Source organism: Plectropomus leopardus, chromosome 22, assembly GCF_008729295.1.
Source record: "Plectropomus leopardus isolate mb chromosome 22, YSFRI_Pleo_2.0, whole genome shotgun sequence".
Lineage (NCBI taxonomy): Eukaryota > Metazoa > Chordata > Actinopteri > Perciformes > Serranidae > Plectropomus > Plectropomus leopardus.
Genome location: NC_056484.1, coordinates 25227412 through 25251777, shown reverse-complemented (window position 1 = coordinate 25251777; position 24366 = coordinate 25227412). Strand labels below are relative to the sequence as shown.

The 24366-nt window shown below is 40.9% G+C and overlaps 1 protein-coding gene and 1 long non-coding RNA gene across 3 annotated transcripts; one reads left to right on the top strand and one right to left on the bottom strand.

Moving 5' to 3' along the window:
* Positions 1-9390: 9390 nt before the first annotated feature.
* Positions 9391-11932, bottom strand: LOC121961589. Its single transcript, XR_006107058.1, has 3 exons — positions 11605-11932; positions 11391-11500; positions 9391-9458 (listed from the first exon to the last, which is right to left on the bottom strand). It is a non-coding gene; the product is annotated as an uncharacterized LOC121961589 (long non-coding RNA).
* A 281-nt stretch (positions 11933-12213) lies between these two features.
* nfyba (nuclear transcription factor Y, beta a) lies at positions 12214-22303 on the top strand. Of its 2 annotated transcripts, none has more exons than XM_042510929.1 (7): positions 12214-12310; positions 14511-14604; positions 14709-14839; positions 16520-16717; positions 21407-21485; positions 21610-21689; positions 21811-22303. In XM_042510929.1, exons 2-7 carry the CDS (start codon positions 14511-14513, stop codon positions 21841-21843), a joined length of 615 nt encoding a protein of 204 aa, XP_042366863.1. In that variant the 5' UTR covers positions 12214-12310; the 3' UTR covers positions 21844-22303. The 2 variants fall into 2 exon arrangements, with proteins under 2 accessions (XP_042366863.1, XP_042366864.1); XM_042510930.1 differs by lacking the exon at positions 12214-12310 and adding an exon at positions 12319-12616.
* The last annotated feature ends 2063 nt before the right edge of the window (positions 22304-24366 follow it).

Sequence of the window (24366 nt, the reverse complement as noted above, 5' to 3'; positions counted from 1 at the left end):
TTTTGCTATTATGGGGGTAATTTCTTTTATTGTTGCTTATTGCCGTCTTCCCATGTTTTAAAAGAAATCAAGCCACTTTGCTCAGATTTTAAAGAGTGAAACACCAATCATTTGTTATTATCAAAATGATAATTGACAAGTTAAAGAAAAAAAGTCATACAAGGTTGGAGATGTGACATATGACTTTCACATAGCAGGAGATTTTATTCCTGGCAGGGAGGGTCCACTCCAGGGGCCAGTAGTAGCTGTGATACACCTGCAAAATGGCAGACCAGACATTTTGGTTTTAGATCCTCCTACAAGATGAGGACTGCTGTTTGTTTAGGTATGTATATACAGTATGCATACGTGTGTGTGTGTGTGTGTGTGTGTGTGTGTGTGTGTGTGTGTGTGTGTACCTCTACACTGGCTTCTCCAGAAGTTAGATTGGCTTTCTCCTCAGACAGACCACAGGCAACATACTCCAGTGGAATCAGCACAACAGTTGGCACATTGGTGTAATCACACTTTGAATGAAAAACAATTTTAGCTCAAATCACTTCTAAAGTTGGTATACAGCACTGATTCATGTAAAAGCTCTAACACATAAACACAACAGAAACACAACACAGACTTGGTCATTTATAATTGATCCGACGGCATAAATATGATCCACACTGGTCTGATCCCTCTCACCAGGATCCTGCCACTGCTGCAGCACGCATGTGCACGCATGCACACACACACACACACACACACACACACACACACACAACCTTAAACACCACCTGTCATGCACAAACTGAGGTCAAAATGAACGTGGACAAACTAAACCCACTCCTGGCTGCACTGCACCCCAACACACTCCAGTCCAACTCCTCTGGTTCCTTCCTACACTGAACAGCACCTGGACATTAATGGATTCAACATCCCGTCTAGTCTGGACCCCCTTGGAGATGAAGGTCACTCAAAGTCTCCCCCTAGAAACCTGCTGTGGTGTAGCTGCAGAATTCCCTGACTAAAATAATAACAAAAAAATAATATATAATTCATTCAATGTCACTGTGACTCATTTTCTTAGAATCTGTCATCACCATCTTGGTCTTTTGGAGCCAGAGGTGAGCACACCTATACTCTGTAGAACTGACATTATGCCATGGCTACGCTACCTCACCAATATTGTCACCAATGTTCTCAAATGAGGCATCTACCTGTCACATAATGTGGCCGCGCTTAATTATCAGTAACTTTATGCCTTGATAACATTTAAACTGGTGAATTATATAAAATTCACCCATGCACAGTTGTCATGAATGTTTAAATTAGCTATAGTGACATGATTCAGACTGTAAACATGTTAATATCCGCTGTAAAGTTGGGTATTTTAACATGGGAGTCTGTGGGGACTGACTGCATTCAGCCTTAAGAGGCCAAATAGAGAAACTGAGTTCCTGCCCAGAAAGTTCCCCATTAAAAATTGAAGCTGCAACTGATCGACATTTTCTTTGACATCAACAAACCTGGTGACAAACAAACATTCTGTTTGTTATTCTATTTATTAAAAACTTTAGGATATCCCTACCCTGAGTAGAGGTCTCAGCTTTAAGCCCATTGGTTCCTACTGAGCATCCATTTGTCCGTCTGTCCCTCCATCCATCCATTTTTATCCGCTTATCTGAGGCTGGGTCAGCCGGGCAGCAAGGGTGGAGGACTGGTTCAAGGGTGGGAGACTGGGTCCGTTTGTTAACAACAGATGGTGGAACTCCCGACATGTGACAGTGAAATAGAGGATCTGCTGTCAGGACATTGAACTGTTGGCTGTCGGTCTTAGACCACACTATGTACCGAGGGAGTTTTCACACGTAGTCGCCATTATTATTTACATCCAACTGAGGGCAAGTGACGCAGTTGCGTGTGACGTCATCCACGAGACTGTTGTGAGAATGCAGATCCAGCATCCTGAGATGTTTATTGCAATCACAGGGGATTTTGATGAGAATAAGATACCACTTCGGCTGCTGCATCTTCTCCACTGTCTCCTTTATGCAGCTACGCCCCCGCCCCCACTGCTGCTGTCACTGCAGCCAACACCTCACCTGGGGCTTCAACTCCATCTTCTCCTCCTCCACACAGCTGTAACATGTCACCTGCAGCTGCATTCCCACTACACCTGGCCAGCGCCCCCTGTCTTTTAACACGTGGTGAGGGAGGAGCTAAGGAGACTCCATCCAGGGGAAGCAGCAGGTCCAGATGGTGTGTGCCCGAGAGTACTTAAGGACTGTGCATCTCAACTAGCTGAACTGCTCCAGGAACTCTTCAACTTGAGTCTGTAGACGGAAAAAGTCCCTGTGCGGTGGAAAACATCCTGTCTTGTACCGGTGCCCAATTTGGGCACCCGGTAGAGATAAAAGACTACAGGCTGGTGGCTTTAACACATTATGAAGACCTTGGAGCAGCTGCTTCTCCGTCAAATAAGACAGAAGGTAGCACAGGACCTAGATCCCCTTCAGTTTGCCTACCAGGAACACATAGGAGTGGTGGACGCGATCCTCTACATGCTGCACCGGACCTACAACTATCTGGATGTGCCTGGTTCCTGGTTGTGCAGACCTATAAATACCTGGGTGTGGTCCTGGATAACAAGCTGGACTGGTCCACAGACATGGATACTCTGTACAAGAGGGGGCAGAGTCGTCTCTTTCTCAGGAGGCTCAGATCTTTTGAGGTCTGCAGTGATTCGCTGCATGTTTTATCAGACTGTGGTGGCGAGCTCATTGTTCTATGCTGCAGTCTGTTGGGGAGGCAGCATGATGGACAGAAACAGCAGGCTCCTGGACTGGTTAAAAAGGCCAGCTCAGTGCTCTAAAGAAACTACAAGCCATAATGGTCAATAACAACAACCCTGTCCACAACATCCTGGCTGGACAGAGGAGAAGGCACAGTGAGCAGCTCACCTCACTGCGTTGCAGAAAGAACAGGCTGAGATGGTCTTTTGTCCCCACAACCATTAGGCTTTTTAACACCTTTTACCCCCCCACATGAATTTCCCTGTGGGAATCAATAAAGTATTTTCTATCTATCTAGCAGGCCAAGCAGAGCATTCCAGACATCCTTCTCCCCAGGAATGCTTTCCAGCTCCTCCTGGGGGACCCTGAGGTGTCCCCTGGCCAGATGACATATGTAACCCCTTCAGCATGTTCTGGGTTTGCCCCGGGGCCTCCTACTAGTTGGACGTGCCTGGAACACTTCCATTGGGAGGCACCCAGGGAGCATCTTAATCATATGTTCAAACGACCACAACTGCCCCCAACCTGCCTCCCCTTTCCATGTGAAGGATTAGTGGATCTACTCCAAGCTTCCTCTGGATGTCTGAGCTCCTCACCCTATCTCTAAGACTGAGCCCAGCCACCCAGGACACTCATTTCAGCTGCTTGTATTCACGATGTCATTCTTTCAGTCACTACACAGAGCTCATGACACATAGGTGAAGGCAGGTGAAGCTTTACCTCCTTACCTCCCTCTTCACCACAACAGTCTGGCGTAGTGCCCATATCACAGCAGACGCTGCACCAAACCCGTCCATGTCACGCTCCGTTCTACCCTCACTTGTGAACAAGATCCAGAGATATTTGAACTCCTTTGATTGGGGCAAGTAAAAGAGTCCTACTGAAGATGTAAATATTTAATAATATTTCCTAAAACAGGTGGTCACTGTAGTTTTTATCAAACGTTACTCAAACAGGAGGAAGTGCATTTTGGGGACTATTTTCAGTGGCGGATGAATGCACATTCATTGCTCTGGTGAGTGTTTGTGGCAGCCGAACAGTGTGTGTGAGACTGAGTCAAAATACACACAGTGTGTGTGTTTATGGTAATGAAGGAAGATGTCACCCAGTGCAGGACTATGGCTTAGTTATGTGTTTTTAATCATTTTTTGGAACAATGAAGCTGTATGGCACTGAAGGTAAAGATAGATCAAATTTTGATACACAACACTTGCTTTAATGGGATTTGTTGTGAGAGTAAGAAAAATGTAGAATATCGCCAGTTCTATCCTTTAGAACTTAAAAGTTTTTGAAAACATCACATATACTGTGAATCATTGTATAACTTACTGTTCTAACTCTTTGCTCAAGCTAACTGATAAACTGAGTTACTGGCACAAGATACCATACCCATCTACAGAGCATCAGTGACATCAGTGAAGTCAGATGTCTGCACAGACTGATGGCAGCTACCCGAGCTAGTCTGTTCACCCTGCTGCCATCTGGGAAAAGATATAGAAGTACTGTCTGCCGAAACACCAGACTACGGAGCAGCTTTTTTCCCCAGGCTGTGAGCCTCATCAACTCCTTCATCATCTCCAGGGGATGTAGCAGGATTTGAGGATTTAGCCCTGTATCTTAATAAATCTGGGGGTTGTAACATTATGAAAGTGGGTAGGCAACAAGAAAATGTTCTACAAAGTTTTTCAGACTTTATTATTTTTACGTTTTTGCAGAAGTATTGAGGAGTTTTTAACCTTAAGGTCTTACAGGCTTTGAGGGAGAATGTCCTGTTGGTGGAATTGCTAACAACTGACAAAGGACTTCCCTGAACACGATTTCTATAAGGGCTCATATGACAAGAGGCTGGAAACCATTGTGTAAATCAATGTGTTGTATTTTAAAAACTCATCTTATGGGTTTTTCTTTTTTTTGAATATGTAAAATCTTTACCTGAAAACTAACTACCAACAGCCACTGTGAAATAAAGGTAGTGGGGTAAAAAGTACAATATTTGCCCCTGAATTGTGTAGGCTACTGTGTAACATGGAAACACTTGAGTAAAGTACCTCAAAATTAAGTGCAGTATTTCAGTCAATTTATTTCATCACTGTCTGTGGGTGCTGAGGTTTGGTCTGGAAGATTTTTTTCGGGTCACACTTCTAGATGGTTTGGAAGATCATTTAAGACAAAACAACTGCAGATACACTGAGTTTTGGAGATTGACAAGAATTAGTTAAATAAAAAAAAAGCATTGTGGCAAATTTACAATGTATAAGCTTCATGTCATCATATTTAGCCTCTTACCTCGCTGTATTATCATACATAATATGATTAAATAGGTTTTTAACAGTTGTCATACTTGAAACGACTTCATTATTGCAGGTTTCAGTCTGCTCCACCTAACACACACACAAAAAAGGCAATACAACATTTAAGTAATAATCTCAAAGATTATTATTTAAATAAATTGCTGTGAAGTCACTTTAGCCCAATGAGCTAACACAACTGGCCCACTAATGAAGGCCCTCGCATTTGCAGTATTATGAACTGGCTTTCTGTGACGACAGAATGAGTCGTGCTTGCTTGTAGTGATAGCAGCTGTTGAAAACACCAACAGAACAAGCAGTGCTGGGAGGATTACTTTAACAATGTATTTCACTACAGAGCACGGCATGCATAAAATGTAATCTGTAACAAATTCTGTTAGATTATTCAAAATAAGTAATGTATTCTAAATACTTTGATTTCCTCTGGAATACTTTAAAATTGTCTTGCTGAGCTCGTTTTTCTGGCTGTTATATTCCAGTTATATATGCCAAAAGCAGATAACAGTGTCCAGGCTGTGTATCTCCTCTGCCATAGTTGCGTAGCAGGTGCACTGCACACACTTAAAAAAAAATCTGCTTGAAGGATACGCTTGCTGCATGAACTTTAAACCATGTCAAGCATGCAGATATTGTTCTATGTCAAAACAAAATCTGTCAAATATGCACATCTGTTACATCATGTAAACAAACTATGTAGGATACCTATCAGCTGTGCACTCCATTAACAGAGCCTTTAGTGCGAGTAATATAGAAACACAACATCCAATAAAAGGTCAGCTCAAAACAGCAGCGCTGTGTCACTCCCAGGTGAAAAATTCCAATGAAACAATGAAATCACATGCTCACTTGCACCACATCCAGTCAGGACACAATGTCGTTGCAAATAATTCAGAATACCACTAATTTAAACTGTAATTGTAATTGAACACAGTTACCCATATTTGGTATTTTAGTTACTTATATTCCAGTACTCTCCAAACCCTAAAAACAAGTAGGTACAAACTCATCAGTGTTTATTATCTACACCAACCATTTACCTAAATTATTATAAGCAACCACGGATACATTCAGCTGAAAGTCCAAAGTTAACACGGTCACTTGTTAAACTGAAACACCAGTTGTAAGCTTTTAAATGTGTTGATAACCACTGGACTGAAGACAGGTCTAAAAATGACTATGTTTCAATAAAACAGAAGCAGAATTTAAGGTTGCTAAACAACTGTATCATCAAGCTCTGGGCTTGCTAGCTAGCCAGCTAACACAAAATTTTGCTCTCGGGAAATAACATTAGTTTTTTGTTTGTTAATTTGATAACATGGGCCTCATACAGAGTAGTCCTGTGTCCTTGTCTTTGGCCGGAGAGGGTTTCTGATTTCAAGACACAAAACACATTTCACTGTATTTGACCTTATGAAGGTTCATAACCACAGTTAACATGACGTTAGTCGGAAGCATCTAGTGACTTATATGCTTGCCTTATCTCATTATATGCCTGTTCACATTTCAAACTCATAAAATACTGCCACTTTGACAGTGCTACTGGTGTAGGATCATGATGCCAAAAGCAACCTTTCACGTGCACATGAAAAAGGATGGCATCAGGTTGAAACGCTGCCAGTGAGGAGCTAATATAAGGAGCGTGAGGGCGGGCAGGAGGGAGGGGCGGTGGATGGGTCCAGCAAACTCCAGACTTTTATTCAGGAGTCTGGTGTTTGCTTCCTGTCTGAATATGGTGTTTTTTTCTACACCTTACCATGTGCCTCCTTTCCCTAATCCTATCCCTTCATGCCAGCATATGTGTTTGTTGACATTCCAGTTTTGGTTGCCAGGTGCTTGTGTTGTTTAAACATAACTGCAGCTTCATCCTACCTTATGCATTTGTTGCAATCCATTCACACTTCGAACACATCTTGAAATTCTGACCGCTTATGTTAGACATTTGTTTATGGATTTTAATTCTGCTTAAATGCTATACTGCCTCAGATCAGATGAAGCACATAGAGGTGAACCCCTACATAATCAGATTGTACTTTGCGTTCCTTACAGGTTGCCAGCAACAGGTGAAAGTTAGCTCAACACTCTGACATACGGATTATAAACACCAGGGCTCCACAGGGCTGCGTGAGCTCTCCTCTCTTTTTCAAAGTATACACAAATGAATGCAGGAATAAGTACACAACAACTACATAAACAAATTCTCCAATGACAGCCATATTGAGTCTACTGACTCAGGTATTGTTATGTATAAGTCTGAGACAGAACAAGTTCTGCAGTGGTGTGAGGGAAACAAATTGATGTTAAGAAAACAAAAGAAATAGTCTTCAATTCCAGGTCTGTTGGTGATAACAGTCCAGTAGTTATTGGTTCGGTCACCTGACATCAAATTCAGATCCCAAATCCGAAACCTGATCAGAAGGGCAATTTTTTAGTGCAATTATTTTAGGCAGAGCATCTGTGCAACGCTGGGGTTCAAGGCACTGTGCAATACTCTGGGGTGTATGGACTGAGGAGGATACTGTGATAATTGTAGTCTGACTGTATATGTATGTGGCTGTGTTGCCTGTGTCTCTCCAAGACAAATTCATCCTAAGGAAGACAACCTAACGTAACCTTACCTTACTTTACCTAACCTAACCTAACCTTACCTTACCTTATCTAACCTTAATTTACAATAAGGTTATGACATTGTTACCTTTGTAAGTTCAGATAGCCTTTTTTGTGGCAACATTTTAAAGAGTTCCAAGGACGTTCTTTCCCTTGTAAGGAGAACTATTTGAAAATTATTATTATTAATATTATTATTATTTAAAAAATATTCTTCAAGCATTTAAAGGAAACATTACTGAAATGTTATGATATACTCTTATTTAAACATTTTTTAACAGCAAGGTTTTTGAAGTGTTCCCAGAACTTATTACCCTTATGTCATGTGAAAAATAATGTTGCATAAATGTTCTCATAAAAGCATTCTGTAACCCGCTTCCAAGACAACCTTTTAAATACATTCTCAAAATTTTGCAGTGAGAACCTTTCAGCTTTGTTAAGGAATTATTCTGTAAAAGAGCATATGTTACCTGGCCCCTTGACAACATTCACAAAATGTTCTCAGAATGTTGTATTCAGAACGTCAACATGTAACGTTGCAGTAACATTCTGTAAAAAACATTGTTTAACCTATGCCTTAGACACTGTACGTAAAACAATTTTGCAATTTTGATGTGAGAATGTTCTACTTTTGTTTACAGAGTTGCAGGAATGTTCTCTTAAAAACATTCTGTAACCTGTGTCCTAGACAACACTTTTGAACATTTTTGAATTGTTGCAATAAGAATGTTCATGATTGGTTAACCTGCAATGTTGAGGATATGTTTTTTTAAAAAAAACCCTTTTGTAACCACTGCTTTAGAAAACATTCAATAAACATTCTCCGAATGTTGCAGTGTCAAGTTCCACGTTTGTTAAAGTGCAACGTTTCATAAACAGAAAACACACAGCAAAATAAAAATTAAACATCCCCAGAATGTTCTGTGACCTTTGTAGTCAAAATATTTCTCCTGTAACATTTTAGGAATATGTAGGATTTTGGTTCGTTGAGTTCTAAGATTGAACAATAGTATTTGGGGCTAAAATTGAGGAGTCCCGGTGGCCTAGAGGTGTACGGCAACACCAAATAATTGCAAATTGTTTACCTCCACTGTGTGGGGTGCGACTAACTCACCACGAGTATTGAGGAAAAAAACTGCAGCTCCTCAGCTCCCTCTTCAACTCCAAACTGCAAGTCTTCACCTGCTGCTGCACTGCTTCCACCAGCTCACTCCAGCCATGACACACTGAAATCAGGCAAATATTGCAAACATGTGACCACCTCTGTGTGTGTGTGTGTGTGTGTGTGTGTGTGTGTGTGTGTGTGTGTCTATGCGTATAAATATATATATATATTCAATTTAGAGTTGGTGATTTGGTCTGACCATCTCAAGGTTGTTGGTATTCGAGGACCTTGTGTTGAGACTGGAACCTCCCAATTCTGGTGGAAATCAGAGGAAAAGAGAAGATAAGAAAGAAAGTGGAGAGTGAAGATGAGAACTGACAAAAAAGGAAAACGGGGGAAAAGAAAAGACAGCAGAGGGCCGGACAAAAATGACAGCAAAGACAACATGAGAAGAGAGAAAAGAATTTCTGACAAAAATTCAAGCAACAATACACCTCAGTAGGAACACAGTGGTTGAAACCTAACGAATCTGCAAACTTGAGGAGAGGAGCAATGATTCATAATCACCACGACTTTTCAGACTTTGAGAATTAAACACTCACCTCTCTTGGTGCCCTGTGGAAAGGGTGCTGCAAGGTCAAGGATAAGCACCTTTCTGCTCAACCCCACAGCCTCCTGAAGAAGTGAGAGAAAAACAGAATAAATGAGAGCGACAGAGTCAGACATCAGGAGAGAAAAGGGGAATTAAATATTGAAACAGGTTAAGCATTTGTCTTTCTCAACAATCCCAGCTCCTGCCCCTTCATCTCATTTTCCACTTTCCTCTAGAGCTGATCACAAATCAACCATTACCATAAAGCACATTAATATGCTAATTATCTGAGCTGTGCTTTGGCAAAGTGTGTGCTCATTGACCAGATTAGCAGTAATTATGAAGGTGAGTTAGTGGAGTGTCTTTTAACCACTGGGAGTGAAGCAAAGGAATTGCGAACAGGTACAAGATACAAATGCAAATAAACTGAGAGTTTCAAAATCACATACTATGTAACAGTCAGACTTCTATGATCTGGATATTTAAGTCTTCATCCAATCCTTTATGAGTTGATGTTTTGCCTACAAACACCCTACCAACCTATGCCTCTTTTAACTCTGTTTCTGATCTCCATTAATTTCTCAAAAATAATATCTGCCTCTGCAGCTGCTAAATGCTCCTCTGCGTTGAGCTGCTGTCACCCTGGTGTTTGCTGCTGAGTAGGTCGGGTCCAAGACAGCTGCTTGCTGCGGCTCTGACATCGCTGACAGAAAATGGTAGAGACGGTAAAGTCTGGGACCAGACAGATGAACTATGAACTATGAAACTCATTCTCACACTATAAAGCTCTGAAAACACAAGAGAGGCTGCAAAAATACCAGTTGTAGCCAATTTTAAAAAATGCAGTCACTTTTCAACAATCAAATGCAAACTTTCCAGGCTCAGATGCATCCCTGTAAAGCATTAGGCCTTAAAGAGGGCTGATCCAAATAATATTTAATAATACGGAGAGACGCTTTTTACGACAACACTAATTAATTTCTCCGTCTCCACTACACCACCATGCCACGCGACATATCATATGATGTATTATTTGTTAGTGTTGAGCTACAAACAGCCTCAGTGACAGGGACTTTGGCCCCTGAGCCACTCACTGCAGGCTAACTGTGGACTGCACCGCAAGACATCAACTCACAGGTAGTATAGAACATTCAGACTTCTGTCTTTGGATGAGACCTGGAAAAAAAGTATGCCAAAAATCAAAGTCAGAGGCAGAGAAAAACGCAAAAAAAAGTGATTTGAGTGCAAAAGATCTATTTACAACAACACACTGCAAAAAAAAGTTGTGTGTGTGCGTGTGTGTGCACATGTGCATGTGTGTGTGTTTCCTGCCCAGATGGACTTTATTCAACATTTAAACTTTGAGACACTGTCACTTACACCCATCACTCACAACATGGCAGCTACCTTTGAACTATCTTTATTATTCACAAAGTATAATTACATAATCATATTTTTAATATTTATAATGTGTAACATGACGTGCGATTTTTTTACTGTGCAATAATATTTATAATTGTTCAGCTGTCTGGTCCAAACTTAAAGGATGACAAATAAATCTACCTTGTACTTTAAGCTGTAGGCCTATTTCTACATTTTGACAGTAGATATATTACACCCCGTGTGTTTCAGTTATGCTGTGCCACGATCAATCGTAAACATACAGTATGTATAATTGAAGGGTGTGTGTATGTATATATATATAATTTTGTACATTTTATTATCTTTTGCACTCCAATGTTTTTTGGGGTTTTTTTTTTTACATTTTTCTCGTCTTCGGACTCTTGAGCTGCTGTAACGGGTGAATTTCCTTGGTGTGGGATTAATGAAGTCTTGTCTTCAACAGAAAAAGGCTTATCGTATGGCATCAAGTCACTGACAGAAATCACTTCAAATGATAAAAAAAACGACTGTGGTATTTATCACTTAAACAAATCTGCGGACTGAAATTAAGCAACTATAAACAACTGAAACTGAATTGCCGACATTAGACTTTTCGTGACTTTAAATTCTACCTGAGTGATTTTGTGGGGGCAGGGCGACATCCTGTGGACAACCAGCGAATATCATCTAAACTTCAGTCTGACTCCTCAGCAGCTTCCTCGGGGGAGTCTTGCACGAACATCTAGGGCACAGCATATAAACCCAACTCACCGTATGGAACACCACAGATATGTCAGTGATCGGACTTGTGTTGCCAGGAAAGCTGTTTGCGATAACACTGCCTACCTTCTTTATGTCAAAAATGGCTGAGGTGAAATGTGAACAGTGCTCACTTAGCTCAACAGTTCTCTACACATAACCCGCCGCATTTAAACGGAAGTCCCGAAGAAGCTTTCTATGGGAATTTGGTCCTTCGGTGCAGCAGGGCGGGCCGGGAGGAAAGTTTCTGTGTCCACGGTAACATTTGCTGAAACAACCCGAATCGTGTTTGAACAGAAGCGGAAGCAGTGAGTAGGAGCGCGGGGCACAGAGAAAGCAACAATTACCAGAAAACTGCAGGCTGGAAGAGATGCGTTTCCGTGTAACCCTGAATGTAGGAATTGTGAAAATGCAGAATAACCCCAAAACGTTGCGCAAATCGAATTTGTGTTTTCTCTTCACTCCGTCATCTCAGAAAGCAGTTACTCTGTATTCGCGTGGATGGTTAAACTAAAGAAGCGAAATTACACATTTCGAAACATTTAAAATCGCCTACCAAATTAATTGTCCCAATCCATGTTGGACATTTCACATTAAAGGCTACATGGCTTGATTTACTGTCAACCTGATTAGGCAGGAGCTTGCTTAGAGTCCGTGAACGCAGCGCAGCCCTCTGCTGGCCGGCGGCGGGAGTGCAGCCGCGGCTGCGCGCTGGGACTGGTCCTTTCGCAGCCATTTTCTGTCCAACCAAACAGCCGTCTCAGGAAGGTAACCAACCAGGGCTTCATTGCAGGTTTGTGTCTGGCTCCGGCCAATGATTGCTAACCGATTTCTCGTTAGCTCGAATGGAAATGTCCGTCTCTGTCTGATTTTTTATTTGTTGTCTGAGTGAATGAGGGCTGCTCATCAGGAAGTAACGTTATCCAGCGGGCTAAACTTTACAAACGACTATTAAAGATTTCGGCCCCGGCCACGTCTGGATCCTCTGTGTACGACAAAGAACAGGCCGACACGAGATGTGCAGGCGCGAGCTGCAGTGGATTTACAATGAAAATGTATTCAGGGGACGCTTTGTACCTGAATAGGTTAACTACAGAAGGTAACTGCCCGCTGGACGCCTCTCTTCACTATACTTAGCTCATTAGTTGTATCGCGGCCATCAGACTGACTAGCTAGCTAGCTAGCTAGCTAGCTTAATTTGTGGCTCGACAGCTAACGTTTGCAAAATATGTCACCGACGTTAAAATTTGCTAGTTAGCATACGATAGCTGACGTTAAACACAGATCGACGTAATGGATGTGTTGCAAACGTAATGTTACACTGCGCTCACCGCGGGTATGCAGCTGTCTAACCAGCGCGGGTTTCTGTTTAACGTTTAGATACTATGTTAACTGCACCAACACGACTAACGCTAGGTTGCTCCCCCGTTGTCGTACCAAATTTCCCTTCCCCCGAGCACGAAAACACATTTCATTATATCATACTGCATGTAAAATGAGGGGGGGGGGGGGGTTATTCATACAGCGTTCGTGGTCAGCCATTGAAAATATCACCGTCCTCAAAAATAGACTACACATCTATTCGGTGTCTTAAAAATGGAAACCTTCGCGTAAGGTAAACGCTGCAGACCTGAAGGCAACTGCCTCAATACCAGACCCAGTCATTGAGCCAGATGTTGAGGTCAGCTGCGAAGCGAGCGTTACTTCCTTTCGTTGAACAATGAGAATTAAAGCATGACACACTTTTGGTTCATTTTTTTGTGAAAGTCTTCCCGTTGGCTCATTATCATTTATCATTATCATTGCTCAGAGCAGACTGCTGTTTAGACATGCAGATGCAGAGGACACAAAACAGCAGAAGAGCAGCCCATCACAATAGCCAAAGCACCTCTTCCAACTATTTTTGGCTAAAAGCTTCCATATGAAAATATTGCCTAACCTTTTGAAATATGAGAAATTTAGCTTGATTTCTTTCAAAATATGGGTAGAAGGTAATGAGCAACAAAGAAAGAAATTACCCTTAAATTGACAAAAAAGTACAAGAAAATTACCTGAACATCATAAAAAAAATAATCAAAGAAACAAGTAGATGACCTTGAAAAAAAAGTTTCAAAATAATAATAACTTAACATAATTTTAAAATCTGTGATTGTGAACATTAGAAATAAAGGTTTTCTGTAGCTCTTAAATTTTCCGGAGACGTTTTCCCTTGCCTTTAAAAACAATTGTCTAAATCTACTAATGTCTTGCAATTTGGGGTGCATGGCTTACCAAGTTGCTCATTGCCTTTTTCCCTATGTTATTGAAAGAAATTGCTCTAATCTGCATAGGGATTCAAGGGTTTAAATACTTGTAAAAGATGTTTGAAAGATGTCATTCCAGGTTTCAAAAGGTTAACAGATGATACAGCGCAGGATTACTTTTAGGCATTAAGGTATTACATCAAATGAGCATTTTCCTCAGTTTGGGGGTTTTGCCATTTATTTGTATGAGAGTTATCCACCCACAAGTGATTTACTTTCAGTGTTTCTTTAGTTCCCCATGCTTCAGATGATCTAGGTCAGTCTGCCAGAGTGTTGAATTCACAGTGAAGCTACAGAGAAGAACCACGAGTTGTCATTATTCATTTAATTTTAAAGCTCTAGCTTTACCAAAACAGCACGTCATTGCATTTCAAGGAGATCATATGCTCTTTGATAACTGTTTGTGTGCGTGTGCTTGCGTGTGTCAAGTCAAGTCAGTTTTATTTATAGAGCCCATTATCACAAGACATGGTTTGCCTTAGAGAGCTTTACAGTGTACGACATCCCTCTGCCCTTAGACCCTCACATCACCCAAGGAAAAACTCCCGAAAAAGAACCCCTGAAGGAGGCTGTGTGTAGGAGGCTTGTAAATGCTCTTTTGAGTCAAACTTGGACACTTAGTACATTCAGGCTTTGCAGATTATTTCAAACGCTTCAGATGCTGAACTGGGTTGTGTGTTTGTGTTGCAGATGGACGGAGACAGCTCGACCACCGACGCCTCCCAGTTGGGCATCACTGGAGAGTACATGGCATCCGGTCACTACGTCCTCCAGTCTCAAGATGGTGAGAAGAGGCTGAAGTGTAGATCATCAGAAAACCACTGTCAGCAATGTGTTTACGCTCAGGTCACAGAGGGCTGATTCTGTCTGTGCGTTTGTTGTCTGTAGATGATGGAGAGGAGAATCTGAATGACCATGATGAGAGCGGCATCAAAGAGAACTTCAGGGAGCAGGACATCTATCTTCCTATTGCCAATGTGGCTCGCATCATGAAGAATGCTGTTCCTCAGACTGGAAAGGTCAGTGAGCAAAAGAAAAGAAGGAGCACAAGATTTCTGTGTGCTTTTTTGTGTTGCATTTATTGTAACAGTGGTAATTAGTGGAGTACAGCATAACAGACCTTTTTTAAGACCATATTTGACGAAGATTGACTTCCAAACTAATTGCGGTGTCACAAATTCTTGCTTGTATGAACATGCCTTTCACTCAGATTTCAACACCGCTTGTGGAGTTTTTGACCTTAGTAGCACTTGCTCAGCAGTTTTTCTTCCAGTTGGTCCTCTTTCTGTTTTTCTTATGCATGCACACAAGGACGCAAGTCCATACACATGCGCCAGAAAGCGATGCAATACACAATCCTGCCAGTGGTTTCATTCTATTCCACTGGTCAACAGGTAGCAGTAACATGCAGAGATATGCTGCAAAGCACTCACCAAGACTGCAAAGAAGACTGCTAGCTGGTGAATATGGCCAATATTTACCAGCCATTATTTCCATGATTTGAAAAATGGATTCTGCAAATGTTTTATGAGAAAGAAAATACATTTAATATTGCTATTCCACATTAACTGTTACACACAGATCGCTGAATATAAACATGCCTTTTGTTTGTTTACAAGAAAACTCCTGGCCCCTTGCAAACAAAGCACAGAGAAACACTACCCCTCAGCAGATGAATGTGAAAGCCACTTTCTAGTGTCAAACTCTGCATGTATATTATTCGGCATGGTGATGTTCAAATATTAGAATGAAGTGGCAATAAACAAAGCAAACTTTAGCCTTTAGTTCATTTTCTGCAAAGTAAAATGCCATAAACAGACGTTTGTGGACTGGGTGATTCAGCTTTAACTATTTAAAATGACAAACCTGATTCAATAATGGGTGCCTTACAGATAAAATCTGACTATATTTTAGCTGTGGAGGAACTCGTTGGACCTGTTGAAACGACAGATGATTTGCTGGCTGTATGTGTTCTCACAGAACATTACGACAATATCACAGATGCTCATGAAGTGAAAGGAAATCATTAGTGTGCTGGGACCCATCAGCTGTCTGTGATTAAAGAAAATGGTTCTCAATTTACAATTATATTGTGCTCTCTTATGTTCACTTTCAGGCTCGAGCCTAATTAAAAACCCAAATTTGTACAGTAAAAATAGGCCTATATTATATTACATTTTGTATATTATAAAATATATATTCTGGAACATTAAAACATGTATTACAAGCTAAGGGCTGGCATATTTCCTCCTGACTCAGTCTGTTAAAACTCCCGCCAAGGCGCCATTTGAGGACGAGACACCTCATGATGGTTTCATATAAGAACATTTTTTTTTTCTCAACTGCACTTCACTCATAATAACTTCTTTCTCAGTGTAGGAAAAGTTTTTCTCTCGGTCTTTCTTTGTTTGCAGCATGTTCACAGGTGGACAGGATGCACCTAACCATAAAAATGGTAGCACTTAGTACAAAGAGCAGAAGCTGCAGGATAACTGAAAACATGATTAACAGTTCTTTACTGCCAGAAGCCTGAGGCTGTTTATCCTGTGTGACAGAGAAATGTTTGTCTGTGGGGCTTCACAAGGATTTTTCTTCTTCGTCAGGCTGATGTGTGCGTTTACTGCCACAGCTGTCAGATGCAATTGGTCATAATTTCCTTTTCCTTTCCTTTTTGGGGTACATTTTTTCCTGTATCCTAGATTGCAAAAGATGCCAAGGAGTGTGTGCAGGAGTGTGTGAGTGAGTTCATCAGCTTCATCACGTCAGAGGCGAGCGAGCGCTGCCACCAGGAGAAGAGGAAGACCATCAACGGGGAGGACATCCTGTTCGCCATGTCCACGCTGGGCTTCGACATGTACGTGGAGCCGCTGAAGCTTTACCTGCAAAAGTTCAGAGAGGTGAGACATGACTATGGTCCAAGTAAGCAGAGAAAGTTCGACTGCTGTAACACCTGTAAGCTTACAACCCCTTGGCAAAAATTATGAACTCACCAGTCTTGGAGGATGTTCATTCTGTTATTTAATTTTGTAGAAAAAGAGCAGATCACAGACATACCACAAAACTAAACTCGTTTAAAATGGCAACTTTCTGGCTTTAAGAATCACAAAAAGAAATCCAGAAAAAAAATTGTGGTAGTCAATAACAATTGCTTTTTTAGATCAAGCAGAGGGAAAAAATTATGGAATCACTCAATTCCGAGGAAGAAAAAATGGAATCATTCAATTCTGAGGAAAAAATATGGAATCATGAAAAAAAACACTACAACACACCACTAATACTTTGTTGCAACACCTCTGGCTTTTATAACATCCTGCAGTCTCTGAGGCCTTAATGAGTGACAGACAGTACTCTTCATCAATCTGGCTCCAGCTTTCTCTGATTGCTGCTGCCAGATCAGCTTTGCAGGATGGAGCCTTGTCATGGATCATTTTCTTCAATTTCCACCACAGATTTTTAATTGGATTGAGATCAGGACTATTTGTAGGTCATGACATTGACCATACGTGTCCTTCTTCAAGGAAAGTTTTCACAGTTTTTGCTATATGGCAAGATGCATTATTGTCTTGAAAAATGATGTCATCATCCCCAAACATCCTTTCAATTGATGGAATAAGAAAAGTGTCCAAAATGTCGACGTAAACTTGTGCATTTATTGAAGATGTAATGACACCCATCTCCCCAGTACCTTTACCAGACATGCAGCCCCATATCATCAATGACTGTGGAAATTTGCATGTTTTCTGCAGGAAGTTGTCTTCATAAATCTCATTGGAAGGGCACCAAACAAAAGTTCCAGCATCATCACCTTGAGCAATGCAGATTCGTGATTCATCACTGAATATGACTTTCACCCAGTCATCCACAGTCCACAATTGCTTTTTCTTAGCCCATTGTAACCTTTTTTCCGTTTAGGTGTTAATGATGGCTTTCGTTTAGCTTTTCTGTATGTAGATCCATTTCCTTTAGGTGGTTTCTTACAGTTCGGTCACAGACGTTGACTCCAGTTTCCACCCATTTGTTCCTCATTTGCTTTGCTGTGCATTTTCTGTTTTCAAGACATATTGCTTTAAGTTTTCTGTCTTGATGCTTTGATGTCTTCCTTGGTCTACCAGTATGCTTGCCTTTTACAACCTTCCCTGTTTTTTGTACTTGGTCCAGATTTTAGACACAGCTGACTGTGAACAACCAACATCTTTTACAATATTCCGTGATGATTTGTCTTCTTTAAGAAGTTTGATAATCCTCTCCTTTGTTTCAAGTGACATCTCTCCTGCTGGAGCCATGATTCATGTCAATCCATTTGGTGCAAAAGCTCGCCAAGGTGTGAGCACTCCTTTTTAACTGCAGACTAATGAACAGATTTAATCTTATGCAGGTGTTAGTTTTGGAAATGGAAATTTCCAGGGTGATTCCATAATTTTTTCCTCAGAATTGAGTGATTCCATTTTTTCCCTCGTCTTGATCTAAAAAAAGCAATTGTTATTGACTACCACAATTTTTTCTTGATTTCTTTTAGTGTTTCTTAAAGCCGGAAAGTTACAATTTTAAATGACTTTAGTTTTATGGCATGTCTGTAGGGCTGGGGCGACCTAATCGATTACGTGAATACGTCGATTCACATAACATGCATCAACACGTCGCACCGTTTCACACAGCGCCCCTCATGAGATTGTGAGCAGCGCAGAACGTGTTGTTTTGGTTTCGGCGTTCATGTATCAAGTTAGAGCGTGCACACTGCTCGCCCGAGCAGCGCTTGTCAGGCGCATGTCAGCTGCTTGTCAGCTGCAGCACATCTAGACAAACAGTGGCTTTTTACGTGTGACGCTCGTGTTTGTTGACTCGAGATGAGGAAATACAAAGATGTTTGTTTTACCTCAACTTCCTTGCTTCCCTTTCAAAACAAAAGCTATCTGACAGTGTCTCTGCGGACAGAATGCCATCATTTGCTGATACAATGCATTTTATTTCAAAACATTTACAGGATGGGATTGTCAGCTGTGCAGGAGCTTGTATAACTTCATAAATGAGTGGAATATGTGCTTAGAAATATGAAAATACAGCACTCATATCAGCAGGCAGCGATATGCCGTAAGGCCCAGTTAAGGCTGGACTATTTGGATGCAGAAAGAATGTACTAGTCATAATTATTTCTGTTAGAGAAAAGTTATAGTGTAATTGCACTTATTTTACTGTAAGATGTTTTGTTGGACTGCTAGATTTGAGGTTTGTTACTGTATCAAAGAGTAACTGTTTTGTTAAGTGTCTTGAATGTTACATCGTTTTATTTATTTTGCTGTTGGATAGCTAAATATAGATTGCACTACATCCCTTTTACTTGAGTTTAACAAGCTCTTGCATTAATTTCATTTTGGAGAGACTTTATATCAGACTGTAAAACACAGATTACCAGTTAGGACTGGGCTATTTTTTGTTGGGGAATAATGCCCTACAGTGTATGACAAGTTTTAAAATGTTATTTTCTGTAAATTCGTTGTTATATTAATCAAGTAATACAAAAAAAGTAGTTAAATCAATATAAAAAAATCGATAGATTAATCAATTAATTGAAAAAATAATCGATAGATTAATTGATAGAAAATAATTGTTAGGTGCAGCCCTACATGTCTGTGATCTGCTTTTTTTCTTTTGCAGTTTTATTCCTCTTTTCCTTCAATCTGTTAATTTTTTTCAATTAAAAAAACATGGATAATTGGTCATTTCAGTCAAGATTAAACAAAAGCGTCAATAGTAAGTGAAATAGAAGCAATGCAAAACCAACACAGGACTAAGACAAGACGAATAGTACAGATCAAATCAGTCTTAACATAATATAATGGTTGTCGGTTGACAGTACCTTTATTCCTGTGCAGAGGTCGTTTTATTGAGTCAGTGACCCTCTAACTCTGATCTTGTGTATATCAATTTTGGTTTACCATTCAGCATTTATATTTGCAACTCGGGCAAAATCACTTTTTGTTCAGAGCAGGTTTAGATTCCAGTCCAATCAGAAGTCATTGCCTGTAATCAGAGGGCACTGTCAACTTGTTAGAGAGAGGAGCGGATTTAATTTCCCCTAACCAATCACATGAGACCAACGTATTCACCTGATTCGAATGTTGTAATAAGTCCACACTGATGTGTAGTAGGGCTGGACCCTAATATTCAGCTATTTGAGCATTCATTAATCGGGTAGGTATTCGGTTTTCTTTTTTTTTCTTCTTTTTGTTTTTGCAGAGAACAAATGTAATTTCAGTGTTTGCAATTCTGCTACTGAAAGTGTCATGCACAGTGACAAGAATGATCATTTTACCCAGCAGTTATTTATGGGTTTATTGATTGAGTTAAGCCATTTCTGTGTCAATGTGAGCAGCACCAGAACAAACACGTGCTTACTCGTTTTTGTCAGTTGTTGAAAATAGTAAAATTAATATCTTGGCTTAGTTACTTTAATTCAGACAGGAATGTGCAGCCACAGTTGCACTCAAATATCCAAACGCGCACACACCTAGCGCGTAGTCTGTAGCCCTTTCAGGCAAAATATATATTTCTGTGCATTTTCAGTATTAATTGTCTGCACCTTGGATGTTCAATAAAACACAGGACACAGTGGTTAAGGACTATACACCACAGACAGTGTACACCCTGTTTGTTTTGACCGCCAACATAATGATAACCAGGTCAGTTCACAGCAGCACAGTTCAGTTCTATCACCCTATCAACTGTTTTGTCTCAGTTGTCTTCTTCCTTTGTTTCGTTTGTGGTACATAACATCACTACGCTTAGTGCTTCCTCCACCTGATTGAGTGTAAGTGAACACACAAGCTTAAACCTGTATCCACGAGGTTCCCTCTTTCGTATATTGGGGCGGACGTGACCCCTGGTCTCCCATAAAGAGTACACATATTGTCGAGGGGCTCTAAATTGGGAGAAATGTGACCCCAGAAGGACAATGGGAGAGGGCAAATTCCAAATGTGAGAAGCTGATTGATTGATTGACTGATATGATTACATAATACACTTGAAAGTTCTTCCCAAATATCTATATCTTTATATGTCTTTATAATAATCCAAATGGCCTAAAAGCAGGCTGTCTGTTCACAGAGCCACTCCCTAATATTAATCGTGCACATGGTGATTAAAAGCACCATGTGCAGAACATGGGCTGAGTCACAACTTGTGTCGAATTGTTTAAAGGTTTACGTGCACTTCGTTTGATCACTGTTCATCAGATTTCGGCATTAATATGCTAAAATAATCAGAAAACACTGTTTGAAATGTTGTTTCTAACTTCTTATAATGAAGCTGGTTTTATTATAGTGCTTTACCATGAATAGTATTTTTCTCTTTTATCTTTTAAAATTTATTTTCATTTTATTTTATCTTTATTTTTTTATGAATTAAAAGAAATTCTGTTTATTTTATTTATTTCTCTTTTATTTTTCTCTTTTTTATCTTTTAAAAAAAAGTCTACATGTAACATGTTTCTATATGTGAATGGAGTCAGGCAGCTTCCAGTGGATACCACACTCTTGTGTTCCAGATGTGCTTACTTGTGTAACGTTTCTGCTTCTGTGGTGTCTGTCCAGGCCATGAAGGGAGAGAAGGGGATTCCTGGAGTGGCGGTGGGAGAAGGCCTGGGAGATGAACTCACAGACGATAGCTTCAGTAAGTATCAGTGCAACAGTTTGTTTTTATTCCACGTCTTTTGACATGTGTTTATTGAAGTTTCTGTGACTGTGTTTTGTTTTTTTGAAGTTCCGTCTTATTAAAACATTTCTCTCCTTTTCAGCAAATCCACTGCCAGCTGGGATCATCACAGCAGACGGCCAGCAGCAAAACGTCATGGTGTACACCACCTCATATCAACAGGTAAAAGCCACACTGAGGCAGCAGCACATCACCTGCTGGATTTGTTGCTTGCATCACAATTTTCAGTTCCTGTAGTAATCTAGATCAGACTAAAAACCTTCGAATAAACTTTGTGTTGTAGATTCCCACTGTACAGCAGATCCAGTTTTCATGATGAGGCTGAATGCAGTGGCTTCTTACCAGGCCTGTGCTCACCAGATGACCTCTGACCCTGAAGGTTATCAGACGGAAAGGGAGAAGGGCTGACAGAAACCCTCATGTACAGAGAAATCACTACCTGTTGAGTAGAAAGTGTAGTTCCTAGTTGTGAGGTACCAATTGTTTTGGAGTGCATCCAAACCAGCTTGGAAATGAAGGCTTTATTTTAAAGGCTAGTCTTATTACATGATTTAGTGGTGGAATTCTGTCTGTGCGTTAATGTGTTTGCTTTTATGCATTTATGGCTTTTGGGGGGGGTTGATTCGGATGTTTGTTTTTCAAGACCTTCTCTGTTTGAACGGAGAGACGCCACATTGTTACTGTCACATCGGATCATGCAGCTCTTTTGTAAGTTAACACAATTTACCATGTGCTTTAATGTTATGTCAATCCTTTGAATAAAAATTCAAAAGTGATGTTTGAAGTGTCCCCATGTTTATTTGTCAGATGAAATAATCCCAGTTTGCATGTAGCTTTCCTCTTAGCTGTGTGGAGTATCTTGACAGTCATGTTTGCAGCCTCTTCCTGTAGTTGTCCATGTATGGCTGAGCTGTCGTCCACACCTGCAAGCAGAAAACAACACATAAACCATCAAGTCATCACAGTCATCAATGGTATGAATGAATGGTAGATCTGTTGTTTTTGGCCAGTCTTACCTTTTGCTGTCTGACGAGTGTGTGAGTCAGGACTCATGATGCGGTCTCTGTCCCAGGGGCTAGACAGACAAGGGTTAGTGAGGACATCCTTGTGGTATTGTGCTCATATAAAATGATATGCCTTTCAAGCTGTGTTTCTGATAAGAAGGACCTGGAAAGTTTCCTGCTTCGAGGAAGGAAGCAAAACTCTGCTTAACCTTAACCCTGCTCTCCTACTTAACCTACTCTCCAACATCAAATGGAAGACTCCTGGGACTGTGACTGGTGGCTTCACTGATTGGCCAGATATTTGACAGCTGCTCATATAGAAGACAACAGTAGAAATAATTATTTTGATCACAGTAAAAGTAGTTTTTGATCAGTACCAGTGTTAACATGAAAACAGCTGTAAAAGACAGGAAGACTCAAATACAAATCAAATACATTGGATAATTTTCAAATGAACTGATTATCTAAATTGTCATGAATACTGATAAAAGTTACAGTTGATAACTTCTATGAAAACGTTTTGTTATAGTTGCTAAAACTGTCAGTACATCCACACTCTATAACAGTTAAACTGAGCTTGTGTCCGAGGGCCAAATCTAGCCCCCAGTAGGGTCCCTGGTGGTCCCCCAAACATTTTCTAACTCACAATAAAAATAAAGTGATTCACACTGGGAATTGTTTTTGTACTTTTAGTATCCATAAGGTGCCGAATGCATAAAACAGCATCAAAATAGAGCTTGTTGATCCAAAAATGTGCTGTTGGAGGATCCCCGACAGAGGTTTCAGCTAAGACCCCAATGTCCTGAAATACTAGAAATGTCTTAAAATCATATCAACATCCTAAAATCCTAGAAACATGCTTGGCGGTTTGAACCCGGATTGGGGTGAGGTTCAGACCATGGACGGGGGGGCCTTCTGTGTGGAGTTTGCATGTTCTCCCTGTGTCAGCGTGGGTTTTCTCGGGGCTCTCTGGCTTCCTCCCACATTCCAGTGGCATGCTGGTCAGGTTAATTGGTGACTCTAAATTGCTCGTATGTGTGACTGAGAGTGTGAAAGGTTGTCTGTCTCTATGTGTCAGCCCCGTGCTAGTCTTGCGACCTGTCCAGGGTGTACCCTGCCTCTCGCCCAGTGACATCTGGAATAGGCTCCAGCTACCCTGCGACCCTTGCAAGGACAAGCGGTTACGGACAATGAATGAATGAATCTACGGGGTTACTGGTCCCTGGCCACCCCAAGCAAAGCAAGTTGTATATCAATGCACTATAACATGAGAAAAAAAATCCCCCCCCTCCCCCCCCTTCTCTTTCTACTGCTTCTAATTTAATTTGCTTGAATCTCAGGATGGTAAACAACCAGTCAGAGTTGTCTGTGTTCTTTGCGGCCAACAGATTTTCATTTTGAAGTGAGAAAACCAAAATTCAACTACAATTAAGTGTACTGTTTAACTGTGAAATGAGAAAGTTTGCTCCAGCCAGTGGGCAGTGCTTTCAGATTGACTGTGTCCAACATGGTGGCTCTGACTCTATTCGGATGAGCAATGGCTAACAGCCCCACTCTAAGAGGGTCAGCAGGTGTCCCTTTGCCCTAGGTTGATTTTCTGTATCTGACCACAGAGCGCAGCAGCTCGTAGACCTTTTCCAGAGGAGTGGTGGTCTTCAGAGGACGCAGGAACTCCAGAGCCTGGCAGGCAGCCAATAGCTCTATGGCCAGCACTGCAACACACACACACACACACACACACACACACATAGGTTGATTTGCTGCCAGAGACATATGGTGGTCATGTATGAGGGTCTGTGGGGTGTCAGCTTGCTGCACATACTCCACCATTCTCA

What these genes read in the sequence shown, in the direction of transcription:
- nfyba (XM_042510929.1), top strand. Translation starts at nt 14,511, where the DNA reads ATGGACGGAGACAGCTCGACCACCGACGCCTCCCAGTTGGGCATCACT. An exon ending in CTGTTCCTCAGACTGGAAAG is followed by an intron (nt 14,840 to 16,519) that starts GTCAGTGAGCAA and finishes CCTGTATCCTAG; the next exon opens with ATTGCAAAAGATGCCAAGGA. An exon ending in ACTCACAGACGATAGCTTCA is followed by an intron (nt 21,486 to 21,609) that starts GTAAGTATCAGT and finishes TCTCCTTTTCAG; the next exon opens with CAAATCCACTGCCAGCTGGG.